The sequence below is a fragment of the Typopeltis vanoorti genome, chromosome 10 (assembly GCF_054136105.1).
Source record: "Typopeltis vanoorti isolate ZY-2024b chromosome 10, IOZ_Tvanoo_1.0, whole genome shotgun sequence".
In the NCBI taxonomy this organism is placed as follows: domain Eukaryota; kingdom Metazoa; phylum Arthropoda; class Arachnida; order Uropygi; family Thelyphonidae; genus Typopeltis; species Typopeltis vanoorti.
Genome location: NC_143558.1, coordinates 14,604,531 through 14,626,208, shown reverse-complemented (window position 1 = coordinate 14,626,208; position 21,678 = coordinate 14,604,531). Strand labels below are relative to the sequence as shown.

At 36.9% G+C, this 21,678-nt stretch overlaps 1 protein-coding gene across 1 annotated transcript in view; it reads left to right on the top strand.

Moving 5' to 3' along the window:
- LOC150102181 (delta(3,5)-Delta(2,4)-dienoyl-CoA isomerase, mitochondrial-like) overlaps positions 1 to 21,678 on the top strand; it is a 181,592-nt gene that overhangs the window by 90,840 nt on the left and 69,074 nt on the right. The window contains exon 3 of the mRNA XM_090399792.1: positions 16,467 to 16,555. Within this exon, the coding sequence (XP_090255918.1) occupies positions 16,467 to 16,555 (89 nt within the window). The remainder of the gene's footprint in view (positions 1 to 16,466; positions 16,556 to 21,678) is intronic.

The window sequence follows — 21,678 nt, the reverse complement described above, 5'->3', positions numbered from 1 at the left end:
TACTCCTGGCATTAGTATACATGAAATGCAGTGATCCCTTAGTCCCATCCCTATATTGATGCGTTATTCTAAATGACCCATTCCCATTTTTTGTCCTTAGTGCTGGCTCGGGTACATTATATACATTCTTACACTCATCTGTCTCACTGATGTCTGCATATCCATTCCCCCCCCCCCTTCCTTGGTAGTTCTAGTTTCCCTGGTTTTGCACATCCATTTTCACTTCATTCAGCAACACTCTTTCCAGTCTCCGCACACCAAGTCCATTCAAATGCAGGCCATCCATCTTGTATAAGTCCTTTCGCCCTTCAAACTCATTCTACACGTCCACGAATTCCACACCACACCGTCTGCATAACCTACGCATAATGTCATTTGCGGTTATGGCCCTCCTCCTAAACTGCTCTCTGTCATACCGCGGCAACAGACTAACCATTCTAACTCTGTCACTCTTTTCTTTCGCTACCTTTAACAATACTTTCAAGTCCTCTCTCATAAAAAATTTATCACCTTTCAATTCATTCGTACCCGCCACAATTATTAATTCTTTCACCCTCTGTTTTTGCACTCTAATACTCTCACTAAATGAGTATAGAAAATGAGAGAATGGGTGTGCAAGAGGAGCAGGGAAACGGGGAGGCTCAGGGTGGACAGGGATACACAGCGTGAGAAAGGTGGATGCTCCAAGAGGAGGTGAGAGTATGTGTATGCAGGAAAATAATGGGATGATCAGGGATCAAAAGGAAACAGATGGAATTGCAAAGGGTTCTAAAATGAAGAAGCAGAAAGGGAAATGGCCCCAGTCCAGCATGGAGAGATCACATCGAGTGAGTGGTATCAGTGGAACTAGCTGTAGATCCAGAAATGAGTTGTTGTGTTTGTATACCAATGCTAGAAGTATAAGAAACAAGGCGGATGAAATGGTTACACTAATTGCGTCTGTGCACCCAGAGATTGTCGGAATAAGTGAGACATGGTTAGATGAGGATGACATCCTGACAGGAATAGAGATGGAAAGGTATGATGTGTTTCGTGAGGATAGAAGGGGTAAAAAGGGAGGGGGAGTGCTATTGATGATAGAGAAAGAGTTATGTCCATACAAGGTAGAGATGCAAGAGGGAAATGGGGCCAGTGGTTTTGAGGCAGTATGGTGTGAGATAGAGGTGAATAGAATCAAATACTTGGTGGGATGTTGTTATAGACCTGGTAATGTGGATGGTGGTGATAGTGAAATGTATAGTCAAATAAGCCAAGCAAATAAGAAAAGGGTGATTTTAATTATGGCAATATAGACTGGAATGAAGAGATAGCAACTGGAAGTAAAGAAAATGAGTTTCTTGAGTTTTTGAGGGATAACTACCTCAGACAGTATGTAACAGAGGGCACAAGAGGATTAAGGGTCTCGGATTTGGTCATCTCATCGGAGGATGTAATTATCAATGAGGTATCAAATCATCCACCAATTGGTGAAAGTGACCATGAGGTGATTACTTGGGTGGTTGACAGCAGTGCAAGGACCCCTGTGAAAAAAGGGTATATGTGGAACTACAAGGGGGGTGATCATGAAGAGCTCAGAAAATAGCTTGCAGGTGTAGCATGGAATGAGGAGTTAGCTGGAAAAGAGATCAATGCAGCTTGGGGGATTTTCAAAAAATATTTATTAGCTGCAATGTCTAAATGTATACCATGGGTGAGAAGGTTAAATAAGGTAGGTGTGAGATGAATGAATAAAGAGATAAAGCATGCAATACAGAGAAAAAGGGTATTGTGGAGGCAGCATAAGAGAAGTGGAAGCAACCAATTTCATGAGGTCTACAAAGACCAGGCAAGGAGAGTGACTTGGTTGGTGAGAGTAGCTAAAGAGAGGTATGAACAGCAGTTAGCTAATGAAGCTAAAAAGAATCCTAGGGAGTTCTTTCGATATGTAGCCAGCAAAAGAAAGAATGATTATGGAAGGATGACATTGATTGGAGGAAATGGTATAAAGACAGCTGTTGCAGAATGTGTGGTGGAGATACTTAATGAGCAGTTCATAAAGATCTTTCAATCTTGTGAATGTGACTTCATGGAGAGATTAAGAGCAGTTGATGATGGGGAGGAGAGACTGAATGTAAGTGAGCAAGAGGTGTTTGGGGAGTTGAGTAAACTAGATGTAAATAAGGCTGTGGGACTTGATAATATATCACTGCGTATTCTGAAGGAATGTGCCAGAGAGTTGACACCTGCCTTGACATTTTTTTTAATACGAGTCTTGCACTTGGTCAAGTCCCTAAAGAGTGGAAGGAGGGCAAGATTGTGCCACTTCATAAAGGAGATGATCGAACTCAAGCATCAAACTATAGGCCTATCTGTGTGTCAGGTGTTGTGGTTAAGTTGTTGGAGAAGCTTGTGAGAACTAGGATCCAGAGTTGGGTTGACAACAATGGTATAATCTTTGATGGACAGCATGGATTTGCTAAAGGGAGGTCGTGTTTTAGTAATCTACTTACTTATTACAATAAAGTGACTGCTTCCTTGGACAGAGGAGAAGGATACACAGCAAAATACTTGGATTTCGCAAAAGCTTTTGATAGAGTACCTCATGATAAGTTGACAGTCAAACTAGAGCAGATGGGTTTGGATATTAGATTAGTGTATTGGATTGGAGACTGGCTATCTGATAGGTATCAACAAGTTGTGTATGGGGGTGCAATATCCAGGAAAAGGAAAGTCACTAGTGGAGTGCCTCAGGGATCTGTTTTAGGGCCATTACTATTTAACTTGTATATTAATGATATTGGCGAAGATTTGGATGGAGATATTCAGTTGTTTGCAGATGATGCAAAGTTGGGACGAACCATAAAGAGTAGTGAAGATGTTGTGGCCTTGCAAGAAGACGTGAATAAATTGAGTGATTGGGCAAGCAAATGGGGATGTGAGTTCAATGTTGCAAAATGTAAGGTTTTAAAATTTGGAAAACAAAGATGGGATGCAGAATTTATGCTTGGTGTGAATATATTGTTGGAAGTAGAGGAAATAAGAGATCTGGGGGTGATAGTGGATAAGGATCTAAAATTTAGGGGACACATCGCCAAAATTGTGAAGACAACACAAAGACTTCTGGGAATGATGCGGAGGACACTGACGTGTAGAAGTAGGGAGATTCTTGTTCCATTGTATAAGGCTTTGATTAGGCCACACATGGACTATTGTGCCCAGATTTGGTCACCTGGTTTTCAGAAGGATGAAGAGATGTTGGAAAGGGTCCAAAGGCGACTGACTAAGGTAGTTTCTGACCTCTGGAATGTCGAGTATGAGGAAAGATTGAAAAGATGTAATTTGCAGAGTCTAGTGGAGAGAAGGAAGAGGGGAGATATGATAGAGACCTACAAGTTGGTAAGGGGCTGTTATAGGATCAATGGTGTAGAAGTTCTACAGAGAATAGTGGGCGAACCAGAGGTCATCCCTGGAAACTGTATAAAGAGGGTGTGAGTAGGGGAGTGAGAGGCAGGTTTTTTTCGTGCAGAGTTGTGAGTGATTGGAATGCCTTGCCTGAGAGTGTGGTGTCTGCAAAGAGTTTGAATGTGTTTAAGACGCGGTATGATGAGATGTGTGTGAGATAAAAGGACCTCCTAGATGAGTCTTTGACTCCATGAGGTCTTGTTTAATAATAATAATAACTCTGCACAACTTCTTATCTGAGAATAACTTGCACCTATCCCAAAACGTGAAAGAGAATATTTTAAGTCACTTGGAAGATCTCAAAGTGTCCTTTTATAAGTACTTCCCTTCCCTCAATGTGGAAAAGAAAACAGTTGGATTGCAGATCCCTTCAATGAAGAATTCTTCAAAGAAGCTAAACTATCAATCGATCGATGAAAAAGAGCAGTTAATCGAACTTTCAACTGTTTCGTCTTTAAATTCTGATTTTAAAAGAAAGCATCTTATTACCTTCTGGGTAGATGTCAGTGAGGAATATGAACAGCTCAGCGAGAAGACACTCAAATACCTCTTGCCATTTACTAATACTAACTAGTGGAGAGAGCTTTTTCTTCTTACACCTTCATAAAAAATAAGTACCGCAACAAGTTTAATGCAAGTCTGGATTTAAGACTGTATCTTGCATCTTTTGAGCCTGATTTCAAGAAACTAAGTGCATCAAACTAAGCTCAAAGATCTCGCCAACAATGTTTCACTCGGCTAGTGATCTGTATACCAATTATTACAGACTTTTGAGATAACACAAATAAATATTATTAATAATAATAAATCAAAAGTTTGTTAAATACTTGATCATCATTATCAACTTTTAACATGACTTATTTCTGTGTTACGAATATTGTCAAATTAAATCTGTGGTTTGTACTTTTAGTGATTTTCCTAGTAATTTTCCTTTCCCAACTCATTTCCACTATTTTACATTAAGATAGCCACTAAACAAAAGTGTCAGTATTTAAAAACAATTATTTTAATAACAAGGGGGTACAATTTATAGAAATGGGTTTAAAAAGGGTACACAAGTGGAAAAAGGTTGGGAACCACTGTTCTAGCGTATTCTCCCTTTCTGACACCTTGTGGATACCATTCTGATGTATATCTTATCTCGTAACCAACAGTTAGGAGATAAGGATTTGATGCTCATGGCAGGATTTGAACTTGTAGCCAACAGGCTTCGTGTGTAGAGGCTTAAGTGCTGTGAGGACATCATGTTGGAGGCTTAATAGATTTTTTTACAACACTCAGAAAGGATTAAAATAGAATTTAATACTTCCTATATTTCGTCCTAGTCACTAGGACATCATTCAGTTACTATGGTCATTCAGGCTTGGCTGACCATGTTTTGGACACCACCCATAGGGTATCATGGAAGAAAACCACCATGCTCCACCACATCAAATTCAAGAAAGAGAGACTTTTTTTAGAAGCAGCAGCAGCTCTCAGAAACCAACCAAATCTTAATAAATACGGTTGCATTTAGCTGCAGAAGATTTGGGAAACACTCATCACCAGAGGTCTCACCTTACATTCCAGGTCACCTACTACCGCCCTTAGAGGGCGCTCCACCTAGATAGGACTTTAGTCCTATACCCAACCCACGTGGTTGGGCTTAGTTGTATGATATTTGTGTGCATGTTACATTAGTTGTTTTTGTAATCCCCGTTGATGTCCTAGTGACTAGGACGAAATATAGGAAGTATTAAATTCTATTTTAATCCTTTTTTTTTTTTTTGAGTGTTGTAAAAAAAAAAAAAAATCCATTAAGCCTCCAACATGAAGCCAACAGGCTGTAAATTCAAATCCTGCCATGGGCATCAATGTTTGATCACCCAGTGTGAGAACACTATTGAAGCTTATTAGCTCTTTATATTTAAGTAACTATTGAAGGTTCTGGGAAAGGAAAATTACTACACCAAAAGTACAAACGACAGATTCAAATTTATAAGGAAAATTACTACATTAAAAGTGGCTTGAAAAACTCATGTTTGAACTTTGAACAGGATTTTGTGAATAGCAAATTAAAGATTATGTGAAAAACAAATAAAATACGTATAAATTTAATAAAAATCCTTAGCCCACCACAGTATGTACTATAGTCTTATATCCTTTCTTTGGTGGGAGTCATATAAAAGAAAAAAAAAAAATTAGATTTTGGCTCAATTCTTATAAATTTTTATTGGGTAGTATTTCTAGATATCATACCTAAAATGTTATATAAACATTTATTAATAAAAGTGTAGTTCATCATCAAATTCCTGATCTGTACCCTAAGGGATGTACAGGATATTATGATAGTAGTACATGAAAATTTACATCATTACTAACTTCTGAATGACAGTTTTCCTCCAAAATAAAATTTTTCTTAGCCAGTCAGGCTAAGAAAAATCCTAGTGAGTTCTTTAGGTATTTGTCAAGATTCCAACATTATCAGATCTTATATTCTGTCTTCTAAGGCACTTTTTACTGTCCACCTACATTCTGGTCTTCCTCTGAGTCTTTTTATTGCCAACTTGGCAAAGAACTCTTGTTTTGTTAATCTTTGCTCTAAGTGGCCCTGCCATCGGAGATTAGCTCTACTAACACATTCCTGAATGCTGATAGTGTCATGTTCTCTCCTAATATCATTATTACATAACACCTCCAGTGAGTCCAAAGACTCATTGAGGGAGGGCACCTACTCTACAACTACCTTCATCATGTACACCGATGCCATCTACCGCCGACCACCACCACTAGTATTTTCACAAACGATCACATCATGAACATCCATGCCCATGGCAGGATTCGAACCTGCAGCCTTCTGGCTGGAGAGCTGATATGCTAACCACTCGGCCAACCAGGCCAGCATCTTCATTTTTATTATGAAACTGCCATTGATGTCATTTGTTAACTCTTAATCTGTTCAGTCTTAATCATAGTTGTTAAGATCTTGGAGAAATAATTAGGGATCATTTATAGTGTTGGGCAGATGAGGGTAATGTAATCTGTGAGCAAGGGGCAATCTTCTTTTAGTAATATGATTGCCTTTTATAATAAAGTGACAAGAGTGGCTGATGAGGAAAAGGCATGTTCTGCCAATTTTTTTTACAAAGGCATTGGACAGAGTACCACACGGCTCAGCCACTAGAGGGCCATAAGGTGTGCAGTGTTGGCAAGGAGCTCCAGAAAAGATGTGTATTTTGAGTAATAATCGGCAATAATTTTTGAATTTTAATCATGTACTATTTATTTTTGAGAACGAAGTGTCTGTGTGATTTTTGGCTTGATTTATTAAATTGTTAGATTTATAATTATATTAGTTTTATAATTACCAGTTTATTTATTAATGAAATTATATTGTGAGAAAAGTACAATTATTATTTTTTATAAATAATAGATTATCTATTACATATGTCATGTTTTCGTGTTTACTGTAATAGATGTGCAAGGTCAATATTGAATTAAATAAATGTGTTGAATTACTAATTTAATTTAAATATATTCATAATATGAAAAATATTTATGTTATCAATTGTTTTGTTACAATAATAACAACAGAAGAACAACTGTTTGGGGAAAGAAGATATGGCAGGTACTTTTTAATTATGATAAAATGAACATTCTTTCATATAGAAAAAATAAAATTCTGACCCTTAAAGGAGATAAAAGTGTGGAAGAAAGTGAAGATCATTGGTTTGCATTATGACTTTTAGAGAAAAACAGCAACTAAAATTGCAAGTGTTTTCTGTGATTTTTTAAAAGAGAAGCTGTAATATTTGAATTAAGGATTTCAGATCCAGAATTTAATATTTGTTAACTTGACAGTGAATGAGATGATTTTTTAAAATGGAAAAAAAAAAAAAAAAAAAGTGTCAATTATGTGCAGAAAAAAAAAAAATTATTATTATTAATTTATTATTACCATTCAGGCCTCCATGGAGTCAAGAGACTCATTGTAGGAGGTCCTTCCTAGGAAACACAAAATCTATCATACCACTCCTTGAACTCATTAACTGTTCTTGCTCTCACTGCTCTCTCGGGCAATGCATTCCACGGTTCAACGACCCTCCACACAAAGAAATCGCTCCTTGCCCTCTTGCTCACAGCTTCCTTTCGTAACTTCCAGGGATGGCCCCTTGTCATCACTCCTTCCTGCTGTTCACTGAAAATTCACACACTACTTGTTTCTGATAACTCACCTGTGGTGAGTGGATTTCTGGAGTCCTGTGTGGCACTACAAGGCTGGTAATTATCAAATGCTTAGGAGACAACTGAGAGCTATAGAATGAAAAGAGGAGCTGAGTGGGAAGGAGACAGATGCTGCATGGGCATTAATCAAGAGCTATTTAATAGCAGCAATCTGAGTGTATTCCAAAGGTGTCGATGCTAAACAAGGTAGGAGTAAAATAGATGAATGAAGAAATTAAGCTTGAAATCTAGAAGGCACTGTGGAGGTAACAAGATGAATATTTGAAATCAGTTGCATGAAGAGTACAAAAACAGGCCACTAATGTGACTTGGTTGGTAAAAACAGCAAAAGTGCAGTGTGAGAAGAAAGTAGCCAGTCAGGCTAAGAAAAATCCTAGTGAGTTCTTTAGGTATGTGGCAAGCAGAAATAACAATGACTACAGGAGGGTGATGCTAGTTGATGACACTGGAAGAGTGGTAATCAGTGTGGAGGATATAATTGAAATATTCAATGACCAGTTTATCAGCGTATTTCATCCTTGTGAAGGGAACATCATACTGGAGTGTAGAGGGTATGGTGGAGGAAGGAGTGATTTTGAATGAGAGCAGGGAGTATGTGAAATATATGAGGAATTAAGTAAACTACGTAAATAAGGCAATAAGACTTGATAGCATGTCGCCACATGTTTTGAAGAAATGTTCTATGGAATAAATGGCACCTTTGGCACACCTATTTAATATGATTCTTGCAACAGGATGAGTCCCAAAGGAATGGAAGGTGGGAAAAAATGTTCCACTTCACAAAAGGGGTAGGTGAGGCTACAAATTATAGGCCAGTTTTCATGTCTGGGATTATTGTTAATATGTTAGAGAAGTTGGTGAGGATTAAAATTCAGGAGTGGGTTGATAATGGCAGTATTTGTTAGGCGGGAGGTTATGTTTCGGCAATCTGCTTGCATATTAAAGGTTACAAACTTGATAAAGGAAATATATATACTGTGGTGTGTTTGGATTATTATCCAACTGACAATAATCTCCCAAAAGAGACAAACCATGGGGGATCTGTTTTGAGACTGGAGATGTGCAACCGTTTGCTGATGATACAAAACTGGCAAAAACTATAAGAAATAGCACAGATGTATGGCCTTGCAGGTGGATCTGAATAGACTGAGTAGGCAGATGAGTGGAGCTTACAGTTTAATTTTAATATTGCAAATGCAAGGTTGAGATGCAGAGTTATGCAACTTTCAGAGCCTTGTGATTAAAGAAGAGTGAATGTGATTGAGACATAAGTTAGTAATGGGTTGTTACCAGATTAATGTGGAGGATATTTTTCATAAAGTAGAGAGAGAATGGGTAGAGTAGCTTGGTGGTTTAAGCATATTATCCATTCAAAGTCTTTGTCGAGATGAATGAATTTTCTCTGTCACTCAGAGGGAAATAGTTAATAGAACTATGTCCTAAAATTAGGCCTTTTCCGGAGCATTCTGCATGGACTAATATCTCTTCTCTGTTTCAAGAGGCTCAATATCACACAAATATCAGACTGCCATATTTCCTTTGGTGTGTGTTAAAGAGATTATGCAAGCTATTGGTATGAATCTTGACAACATTCCACCATGGCAAGTTTGCATTCCTCTCATTGTGCCAATTATGGAAGTCTGAGACTGTTGTCCATCTACATGCAGTTATGTAATATGAATAGAGCAGAATACTTTGATTTCCTTCCCATCTATACTGATGGTTCAAGATCTGAAGCCTCTGTTGGTTGTGTTACTGTATTTGCTGACTTTATATCCTATTAGATTCCACTTGATTGTAGTAATTATAGAGCAGAGTTGCATGTAGTTCAGCTTGTGCATAATTAAAGAAAACTGCTGCCAAGAGTGTATAATTATACAGACACGTTTCTTTACAGACTATCCCATCTCAAAAAATGATAGAACATATCTTAAATGAAAAGAACATATCTTAAAACCCTTTAACCCCCCATGTTTCATTAAATTGTAATAATTTAATTATTTTTCCTTTAGGATATACAAGAAGACATGTCAGAGGTTTTGAAGAAATTCAAAGACACAGAGGTGCAGGCTGTCATCATGCTGCAAGAAAAGTCCAACTGAGATTCACCAAACTTTGTGTGAGACTTTAGGGGGACTGCACCTCAGTATATCTAACAGTTTCCAAATGGGTGGTCAAGTTTAAAACTGGGCATCCTGAGACAACAGATGCCCCCAGGTAAGGAAGACCTGAAAACATCAATGCAGTACATGCCATGATCCTTGATGATAGATGAATACCAGCCAAAAACATTGCAAAGACTGGGGATATCCAGAGAATGAGTTCAGATCATTATTCACCAACATCTGGGCATGCAGAAGCTCTCAGCAAAGTGAGTCCCCAAATGTTTGAATGCCAACCAAATGATAGAATGTGTACTCTCATCTCAAGGGATTTTGGGTCATTTTGAGAAGGCAAATTTTTTGGCTCGTATTGTGATTGCTGATGAAACATGGCTTTATCACTATGACATCAAGATCAAACAAGTCGTGGAGTGGAGACATAAAGGTTCTCCACAGCCAAAGAAGTTCCAAATCCAAAAGTCAGCAGGAAAGGTTCTTGCCATTATCTTTTGGGATGTGGATGGTGTAATCCTTACCAAGTACCTCCAAAAAAGGTGAAACTGTGACAGCAGCAGTTTATTCAACAGCTCTGAAGGAGGTACTGAAGGAAAAATGCTGTGGGAAACTGAGCAGAGGCATGTTGCTTTTGCAGAACAACACGCAATGCTCATGAAACCCAATAGACATTACACAACCTGGGCTTTCGATGTCTGCCTCACCTACCTTATTCACCAGACCTGGTCCCATCTGACTATTTCCTATTCCCAAATTTAAAGAAACATTTGAAAGGAACAAAATTTACCACAGATGAAGTCATATCTGTAACTAATGACTTTTTTTTTTCTCAGAGAATTGCAAATGATTCAGCAGTGTTGTAACAAGTGTATAACATTTTGTGGAGGAATATATAGAATGTGTAAGTTACATAGTTCTACCTCAATTCTTTCATGGATCATCACAACTTTTCAGCACACTCTCATGTAATCACATCAGATGCTTTGTAAAATTCTGCAACTGTTGTACAAATTGAAGGTCCTTTAATTTTAATATTCCCACCCACAGAATTAAGGGAAATGAAGACTGCAGATGCAGCTACTAGATAAACATTTTCCAGGTACTATTTGTCATTCCATATACAGATAGTTCATAAGATCAAACCTAATACCCAGTGGCAGTCATCATGGTAAGAATCACTAACATTGACAGTCAACTGCAAAATAGAGGTTGTGCTTGCTAGGCTCTGCATTGGTTAGTGATCTTAAATTCTGATTTACTGAGGGCTAATGACCCACCTGTTTGTGAATAAACTATGTTTATTCACAAACAGGTGAATGATGCAAATAATGCAACACACATCTGACCATTTGTCATGTTCTGGTGCAGTGTGGTGCACTTCAGTCAAGAAAGGAATGAATTTCTTTACTACACACTGGCATGAGTCATCATACAGATCTTATCAGACCAGATAAACAGCCTGAAGTTTTTAACTTTTTAAAAAGAATTAATTTATACAAACACATTATACAGAAATTGGAATTTATAATCAAGATACTGCTTTGCTGTACTAATTTAAATTTGCATTTTGTATCTAATGTGTTATTTACGAATCTATTATTAATTTGTAATTAGTAAATTAGTAATTTACTAATCTATTACTTTTTATTAATACCCTGTAACCTTTGGTTTTGTGCAGTATGACCTTTGTAGTGCTTGTGTCATTAAACTCCTAATCAACAAATCATTATTCTCACTTCCTGGTAACCAATTTAACATTGTTTTTCCTTTCTTTCATGCTTACATGGTGATCAGAATACATTATGGAGACAACTATTGTGTTTAGAGCAAAACTTTAGTTTAATATAAATCAAAATGAACATTCAGTGTTTCGACCTTCATATCAAGGTCATCATCTGGAGCATACACATATATACAGAGAAACAAGCTGCATTACAATTTACATGGTTTACTAAAGTTACTGACCGACAGGTGCAACAATTATTGGCATGACCTCTGGTGAAAAAAAAAAAAAATCTTTACTACATCAAAGCTAGAGTCCTATTATTATTATCGTCATCTATCAGGTTATAAAATTAAATTGGGCTGGAGAGCAACATGTTTATATATTTGTTTCTTGTTTCTCAGCTTGTTTCTCTGTATATATGTGTATGCTCCAGATGATGACCTTGATATGAAAGTCGAAACATCGAGTGTTCATTTTGGTTTATGTTAAACTTAAACAGGGGGTGCTTAAGGGTCAAAGCTGTATAACTGAGAGGAGACCTCCACATAGCCTTTAAAGGAATGCGGAGAACCGACCAGGGCTTCTGACCTAATGTCCAATCCTCACCTTCTCGTGGTGCACCCTGTTGGGTATCTACTTTGATACTGAACGAACGAGGATGGGCTGGCAATTTGGGATTTAGCCGACCAAATTGTATTCTTATTGGTTAAACCAAAATAAAAAATGATGGTACAACATGACAAAATTTCATGCCGGCTGGGGCGTCGCCCGGTTAAACAAGGCCCCCGTTGTTTTCGCCAGGGAACCAGGGCGAACAGCGAAAAGTCAGCTACTGGAACAAATCTGAAAACAAACCCCAACTCAACATCACCAGAGTTAAAGATCGGTACTATCAACGTAAGAAGCCTGAATGGCAAAGAAATGGAGCTAGCTGAGGAATTAGATAAGTACCAGATCGACATAATAGGGGTGACTGAAACAAAAAAGACCAAAACTGGTGAGATCTTTCTGAGCAATAAATACAAAATGTTATATTCAGGCAATGACAATCAAGGAAAAGAAGGAGTAGCCATAGTATTCAACACAAAATACGAGGCCAATCTTCTTGAATGGCAGTCAGTCTCAAGTAGAGTAATGTGGGCAAATATGAGAATGGGGAACTGGACAATGAGACTTATTTGTGCCTATGGTCCCACAGAAGGTTCTACTAAGGTAGAAGTGGAGGAATTTTTTGAGGCTTTAGAAAAAGCAACTGACACAATGAAAAAGGAAAAGTTGGTCCTTGTTGGGGATCTAAATAGTAGAGTAGGAAATGATTGTGAGACATACAAAAATATTTTGGGAAAATTTGGAGAAAAGAGCAAAGCTAATAATAATGGCAAATATCTGTTGGATTTCTGCTCAGGACATGGACTGGTTATTACTAACACCATGTTCCAACATAAAAATGTGCACAAATTCACATGGAGAGAAGAGGCTAGGAATAAGAAAAGTCTCATTGACTATGTTATTGTTGATAGTGATGTTTTCTCCCTGGTGCAGGACACCAGAGTGTACAGAGGATTTGAAATTGGAAGTGATCACTATTTAGTCTTCAGCAGGATAAAATTGAATTTCATATTGAAAAGAATAACTTGTAAGAAAGTTTTAAAGCGAATAAAAGTTGAGCAGCTCTCAGATGTGCACTGTAGACTAAAATACAGAAATATTATTGAAAAGAAAATGAAAGAGTTTGAGAACAGGAATCAAACCTTGGAGATTCAGTGGCAAACTCTGAAAGAAACATTGATTGATTCTGCCAGAGAGGCATGTGGTGAGGTTGTGTGCAAGGATAAAAAAATCAGAACTCCCTGGTGGACACAGGAAGTTAAAGAGGCAGTGAATGAAAAGAAGAAAGCATATCAAAAGTTCCTGGCAAATAAGTCAGCTTTTACTCTTACAGAATACAGAGACAAATGTAAGAAAGCTAAACAGTGTGTAAAACTAGCTAAACAAAAGTCATGGGAGGACTTTGGCAACAATATAGAAAATAAATATCAAGAAGGTGGCAAAATATTCTGGAGGTTGTTGAAGAAGCTTAGGAATGGAGGAAAGAGTGCTGTAAAAGGAATTAGAGATGATAAAGGTGAAATGAAAACAGGAGAAAAAGATATCCTTGAAGTATGGAGTAATTACTTTGAAAAACTGCTAAATGAAACAAGCAGTGATGACAGCACAGTGATAAAAAACACTGACCAGGCATGCAGTCAGGAATACATATCCATACTTGAAGTAGAAAAAGCCATCAAAGGCTTGAAATGTGGAAAGGCAGCAGGAGTAGATGATATTCGACCAGAAATGCTGAAGTATGGTGGTATAAGAGTCTTACAGTGGCTGCACTGCATAGTTCAGAAAACCTGGACAGAGGGACGAATTCCCGATGATTGGAGTAGAGCTCTCATAGTACCCATATATAAAAAGGGAAATAAAACTGAATGTGAGAATTACAGAGGTATTTCCCTACTGAGTGTTCCTGGCAAGATCTATGCAAGTATTCTTGAGAAACGGTTGAGAAGAATTGTGGAAGAAAAGCTTGGTGAAGAACAAGCTGGATTCAGGCCAAATAGAGGCTGTCAGGATCAGATCTTCACTTTACGACAAATAGTCGAGAAAGCATGGGAATATAACAAAGATCTGTATTTAAGTTTTGTCGATTTGGAAAAGGCATATGACATGGTGCCAAGAGAGAAGCTATTCAATACGCTGCAGTTATATGGTGTCAATGGAGCATTATATCAAGCAATACTTAGTCTTTATTTGAGTTGTGAGTCAGCAGTTAGAATTGAAGGAAGTACAGGAAGATGGTTTAATGTTAAATCTGGTGTGAGACAAGGATGTACATTATCCCCTCTGTTATGCATTATCTATATGGATCACATTATGAAGGAATGTGGTATTAAACCTGATATCAAAATTGGAGATGTTAATGTCAGCTCTTTGCTTTATGCGGATGATGTTATACTTCTAAATAAATCCGCTACAAGTCTGCAAGATTCTCTGACTAAATTGAATAGCTGTTGTAATAGATATGGTATGAAGGTCAGCAATAAAAAGACAAATACAATGAAAATAGGCAGAATCATTGAAAATGTCAATTGAATGGAGAACCTGTGGAACAAGTAAAACATTTCAGCTACTTAGGCACAATTTTTACTGAAGATGGTAAACTAAATATAGAAATAGACAACAGAATCAGCAAAGCTGGTATCGTGGGAAGTCAATTGAATAAATTCATATGGAATAAGAAAGAAATTAGTCGGAACACTAAATTAGCTGTATACAAGACTGTGTTCAAACCAATTTTAACTTATGGATCTGAGAGCTGGGTCAGAAGTAAAACACTTGACCAAAGACTAGAGACCGCAGATATGAGAGTCCTGAGAAAGATTAGAGGCGTGAACAGATGGCATCAATGGCAATATCATATTAAAAATGAGGATATTAGGAAAGAACTTTACATTGTCAGCATCCAGGAATGCGTTAGCAGAGCTAATCTAAGATGGTATGGTCACTTAAATAGAATGGGAGAGGAAAGATTAGCAAAACAAGTGTTCTCTGCCAGGTTGGCAGGAAAACGACCCAGAGGAAGACCAAGATATAGGTGGATTGATACGGTACAAAGTGCCTTAGACGATAGAAATATAAGATCTGATAATGTTGGAGTCTTGACAAGTAACAGACTGATTTGGAGGAAAATTGTAGATAGGAAGTTAGTAATGATGTAATTTTTTCATGTAGTACTGTCATATCCTGTACACCCCTTGAGGGTACATGGCAGGAATTTGATGATGATGATGAAGTTTTGCTCTAGCACAGTAATTGTCTCCATAATTTTCCATAATGTAATTTAACATTGTAATGTAACTTTAAATCTTTTGAATGTTCTAATGATAAACAGTCTGATAAATATAATTTTAATTAAATAAATGAGTTGATGTTTTTATACCAAGACCTGTTTTATAAACATATGTTTTACACTAACAAACTTGATTAGTTAAGTAGATGCCCACTGGTAAATGTTTGGTGTCCACCTGAAGAAGTTTTTAATTCAAGAAAACTAACTTGACTAACTTGACCTGAAAGTTCTGACATTTGTTTCATTTAATCTAATATTTAACATTTTGTTAATGGGTTGCTGCATCTGAAGCAGAATAGAAGCGCATACTCTCTCTCTCTCTCTGTGTGTGTGTGTGGTTTCAGCTTTTTCAACTAACTGATTAGTTGCCCAAGTGTGAACTAGACTGGATGATCAAAAGACATATTTTGTTTCCCTTTACATTTATGTGAATATCCACCCACAAAAGGTTGTAAGACTTATCACACAATAGAAAATGGGTGAGCTTAATGTTGTTTTCTAACCCTGCTCTAGAGACCAAACATGGGAATTTTTCAAGAAACTTCAGGCCACCAATAAACAGTGTTAGTTTCACATCCATTCTTGTTCATTATGCTTATTAGAGTTCATCTGTTTTGAAATGATCACAAACATTCATACCAATGTTTGGCTTTGAACCCACAGCCTGTTGAAGAGTGGAATTCTTATCCAATCAACCAACTAGGCTGCTAATAACTCAGTGTTTAATTTCACCAGTTAATTTGTTGTAAACCCTAAGTCTGTTTCTGCAATCACAAAATTGAACTTAATTCATATGGATACAGGATCATCAGCTTATAAATTTTTGGTAGATAGTTAATGGATGCATGAGTTAACTTTCAACTAATATTTTCATTGTTTTAGTGATGCCAAGGTTAGTACCAGGAAGATTTTGCAGAGACATGTATGTAAAGCACAAAAGAAATTTACTTTAGAATCAATGTATTTGATTGAATTCACTTTAATTCTACATTAACAAATTAATCTAGTTATGTTAAATTCTGATATTCAGTGTACTATATTTTAGTTATATTTTTTAATGTAGAGAAATGTTGGACTGTTTTCGGAAGATTAGAGATGATAGACAGTGCCGTGCAATTATAATATCAGGATCTGGGAAAATGTTTTCTGCAGGTTTGAATTTTCTAAAAAAAAAAAAAAAAAATGTTTTAAAAAAGTTATACATATGAGTAATGATGAGGATTGAACACTGCTGTTATAATATAATTGAAATCATGTGTTATGTAATGAAAGCACTAGTCATAAGCGTTGAGCAAGACCATGTTTGAACCCAAGAAATCTGAGTCTGGACTAGATATCAAGCTGAAGCCTAAAGAATTACAAAATTGTTGTATTTGATAAAGTAAAAAATTGCTTTTTAAAAGTAATTTGATTATAAATAATATATTTGTAAATAAATTTGGGGTGCTTAAGGGTCAGAGCTGTAAAACTGAGGGGAGACCTCCACATAGCCTTTAAAGGAATGCGGAGAACCGACCAGGGCTTCTGACCTGATGTCCAATCCTCACCTTCTCGTGGTGCACCCTGTTGGGTATCTACATTGATACTGAACGAATGAGGATGGGCTGGCAATTTGGGATTTAGCCGACCAAATTGTATTCTTATTGGTTAAACCAAAATAAAAAATGATGGTACAACATGACAAAATTTCATGCCAGCTGGGGGTGTCGCCTGGTTAAAAAAGGCCCACATTGTTTTTGCCAGGGAACCAGAGTGAACAGCAAAAAGTCAGCTACTGCAACAAATCTCAAAACACACCCCAACTCAACATCACCGTTAAAGATCAGTACTATCAACATAAGAAGCCTGAATGGCAAAGAAATGGAGAGCTAGCTGAGGAATTAGATAAGTACCACATCAACATAATAGGGGTTGACTGAAACAAAAAAAGACAAAAACTGGTGAGATCTTTCTAAGCAATAAATACAAATGTTATATTCAGGCAATGACAATCAAGGAAAAGAAGGAATAGCCATGGTATTCAACACAAATACAAGGCTAATCTTCTTGAATGGCAGGCAGTCTCAAGTAGTGATGTGGGCAAATATGAGAATGGGGAACTGGACAATGAGACTTATTTGTGCCTATGGTCCCACAGGAGGTTCTACTAAGGGAGAAATGGAGGAATTTTTTGATGCTTCAGAAAAAGCAACTGACACAATGAAAAAGGAAAAGTTGGTCCTTGTTGGGGATCTGAATAGCAGAGTAGGAAATGATTGTCAGACATTAAAATATATTTTGGGAAAATTTGGAGAAAAGAGCAAAGCCAATAATAATGGCAAATACCTGTTGGATTTCTGCTCAGGACATGGGCTGGTTATTACTAACACCATGTTCCAATATAAAAATGTGCATAAATTCACATGGAGAGAAGAGGCAAGGAATAAGAAAAGTCTCATTGACTATGTTATTGTTGATAGTGATGTTTTCTTCCTGGTGCAGGACACCAGAGTGTACAGAGGATTTGAAATTGGAAGCAATCACTATTTAATCTTGATCAGGATAAAATTGAATTTCATATTGAAAAGAATAACATGTAAGAAAGTTTTAAAGCAAATAAAAGTTGAGCAGCTCTCAGATGTGAACTGCAGACTAACATACACAAAGAGTATTGAAGAAAAAATGAAAGAGTTTGAGAACAGGAACCAAACCTAGGAGATTCAGTGGCAAGCCTTGAAGAAAACCCTGATTGATTCAGCCAAAGATGCATGTGGTAAGGTTGTCTGCAATGATAGAAAAATCAGGACTCGATGGTGGACACAGGAAGTTAAAGAGGCAGCGAAGGAAAAGAAGAAAGCATATCAAAAGTTCCTGGCATATAAGTCAGCTTTTGCTCTTAGAGAATGCAGAGACAAATGTAAGAAAGCGAAACACTGTATAAAAAACTAGCTAAACAAAAGTTATGGGAGGACTTTGGCAAGAACATAGAAAATAAATATCAAGAAGGTGATAAGATATTCTGGAGGTTGTTGAAGAACCTTAGAAATGGAGCAAAGAGTGCTGTAAAAGAAGTTAAAGATGATAAAGGTGACATGAAAACAGGAGAAAAAGACATCCTTGAAGTATGGAGTAATTACTTCGAAAAATTGCTAAATGAAACAAGCAGTGATAGCACAGTGGTAAAAAACACTCAACAGGCATACAGTCAGGAATACATATCCATACTTGAAGTAGAAAAAGCCATCAAAGGCGTGAAATGTGGAAAGGCAGCAGGAGTAGATGATATTCGACCAGAAATGCTGAAGTATAGTGGTATAAAAGTCTTACAGTGGCTGCACCGCATAGTTCAGAAAGCCTGGACAGAGGGACGAATTCCCGATGATTGGAGTAGAGCTCTAATAGTGACAATATATAAAAAGGGAAATAAAACTGAATGTGAGAATTACAGAGGTATTTCCCTACTGAGTGTTCCTGGCAAGATCTATGCAAGTATACTTGAGAAACGGTTGAGAAGAATTATGGAAGAAAAGCTTGGTGAAGAACAAGCTGGATTCAAGCCAAATAGAGGCTGTCAGGATCAGATCTTCACTTTACGACAAATAGTTGAGAAAGCATGGGAATATAGCAAAGGCCTATATTTAAGTTTTGTCGACTGGAAAAGGCATATGACAAGGTGCCAAGAGAGAAGCTATTCAATACGCTACAGTTATATGATGTCAGTGGGGCATTATATCAAGCAATACTTAGTCTGTATTTCAGTTGTCAGTCAGCAGTTAGAATTGAAGGATGTACAGGAAGATGGTTTAATGTTAAATCTGGTGTGAGACAAGGATGTACATTATCCCCTCTGTTATTCGTTATCTATATGGATCACATTATGAAGGAAAGTGGTATTAAACATGATATCAGAATTGGAGATGTTAATGTCAGCTCTTTGCTTTATGCGGACGATGTTATACTGCTGAATAAATTCCCTACAAGTTTGCGAGATTCCCTGACTAAATTGAATAACTGTTGTAATGGATATGGTATGAAGGTCAGCATTAAAAAGACAAAGACAATAAAAATAGGTAGAATTGTTGAAAATGTCAACTGTGTTGTGAACGGGGAACCTGTGGAACAAGTAAAACATTTCAGCTACTTAGGCACGATTTTTAGTGAAGATGGTAAATTAAATATGGAAATAGACAACAGAATCAACAAAGCTGATATGGTAGGAAGTCATTTGAATAAATTCATAGGGAATTAGAGAGAAATTACTCGGAACACTAAATTAACCGTATACAAGACAGTGTTCAAACCAGTTTTAACTCATGGATCTGAGAGCTGGGTCAGAAGTAAAACATTTGACCAAAGACTAGAGATTGCAGATATGAGAATCCTGAGAAAGATTAGAGGCAAGAACAGATGGCATCAATGGCAATATCATATTAAAAACGAGGATATTAGGAAAGAATCGGACATTGTTAGCATCCAGAAATGCATTAGCAGAGCTAATCTCAGGTGGTATGGGCGAGGAAAGATTAGCAAAACAAGTGTTCTCTGCCAGATTGGCAGGAAAATGACCCAGAGGAAGACCAAGATATAGGTGGATTGATATGATACAATGTGCCTTAGACGATAGAAATGTAAGATCTGATAATGATAATATTGGAGTCTTGACAAGTAATAGTGATTTGGAGGAAAACTGTAGATAGGAAGTTAGTAATGATGTAAATTTTTCATGTAGTTCTATCATATCCTGTACACCTCTTGAGGGTACATGTCAGGAATTTGATGATGATGTAAATAAATTTTGATTGGTAAAAATTTAATTTGTAATTTAATTACTCTTTTTAATGTAATCTCACTCCATTTTCCTTGGTGATTATATACAGATATATAGATTTTATCTAGGTTTACATTTATATATTTTTAGAGTTTGAAATGGAATGTGTATATTTCATTCTTCTTTCTTTCTTAATCCTCCTCTTCTACCTTTTACGATGTCGAAGTAAGTATTCTTGCAACCGCAACCATACTCGAAAAGGTTAAGACACCATATAACTGTAGTGTTTTGAATAGCTTCTCTCTTGGCACCTTGTCATATGCCTTTTCCAAATCGACAAAACAAGCAGATTATTGTTCCTCTTTATTGAGCTTTGATAAGTCCCCATCTTGACTACTGCATGCAGATCTGGGCACCAAAGTTTCTTGGTGATGAGGAGGAGGTGGAGAGGATCCAGAGGCAAGCGACCAAGATGGTAGCAGGTCTATGGAATGAACCTCATAAGAACAGGTTGAAGATTTGTGGGTTACAGAAACTAGTTGATAGGCGATAAAGGGGTGAAATGATTGAGACATACAAATTACTAAGGAGTTTTTACAAGATTAATTCAGAGGAAATATTTCAGAACAGGTCTGGTGGTGGGGAGCACTAGGGGCCATCCATTCACGGAAACTGAGAAAGAGTAGTTAACAAGGGTGTTAGAACTAGTTTTTTTGCTTGGAGAGTGGTGAATGAATGGAATAAGTTGCCAGAGTCTGTTGTGGGCACCATGACTGTGAATGAGTTCAAAGTATGACAGATACCGCACAAATGTTGGATAGTTCAACATGATGTTTAGGCCCGGATGAGTCTAAGGACTCCTTGGAGTTGTTGTAATAATAATAATAACAATAATAAGAGTGCAGAAATAAAGACTCGGATCTTTTTGGGATGTATGGCAAATCGCTAATATACCTAAAACCAGGGCTCCAGAAATTCAGCAAGTAAAGAGAGACAAGTGGCAAATGAATTTTTGGCCTCATTCTAAATGCATTCAAATTTATTTTCTGTGTCATTTATACTTTTTTTTAACATTTCACCGGGAGACATAGGGCCGGTGTGTTCTATGTCTGTAGAAGCGTGTGTTCACGGAGTCAATTTTCCTGTTCTGGTGGACAAAAAAACCAGAGTTCTCAGATGAAAAAAAAAACCCTACCTCTGTATTAGATCTTCTGACAGGAATCGAACTCAGGTCTTTAAGATCAAAGGGCTTCGTCTATACCAACTGAGCTATGAAGGCTCCTTATATTTCATTCTACTTTTAATTATTTTTATTTCTTTTTATAAATAATTACATTATATTTTTATTCAAAAATAAATACTTAAAAATTAAGAAAAAACAATGCTCACGGATATGGATATGTCTGAGAATTTTAAACGAAACTTTGTGCAAAAATTTGCAATTTGAAAATGGCCTTTCAGAATCTGTTACTGTTGGTTGAATCATTAGCAGAGCCTGTGTAATTTTTCTAAACTTTGTTCTTTTATT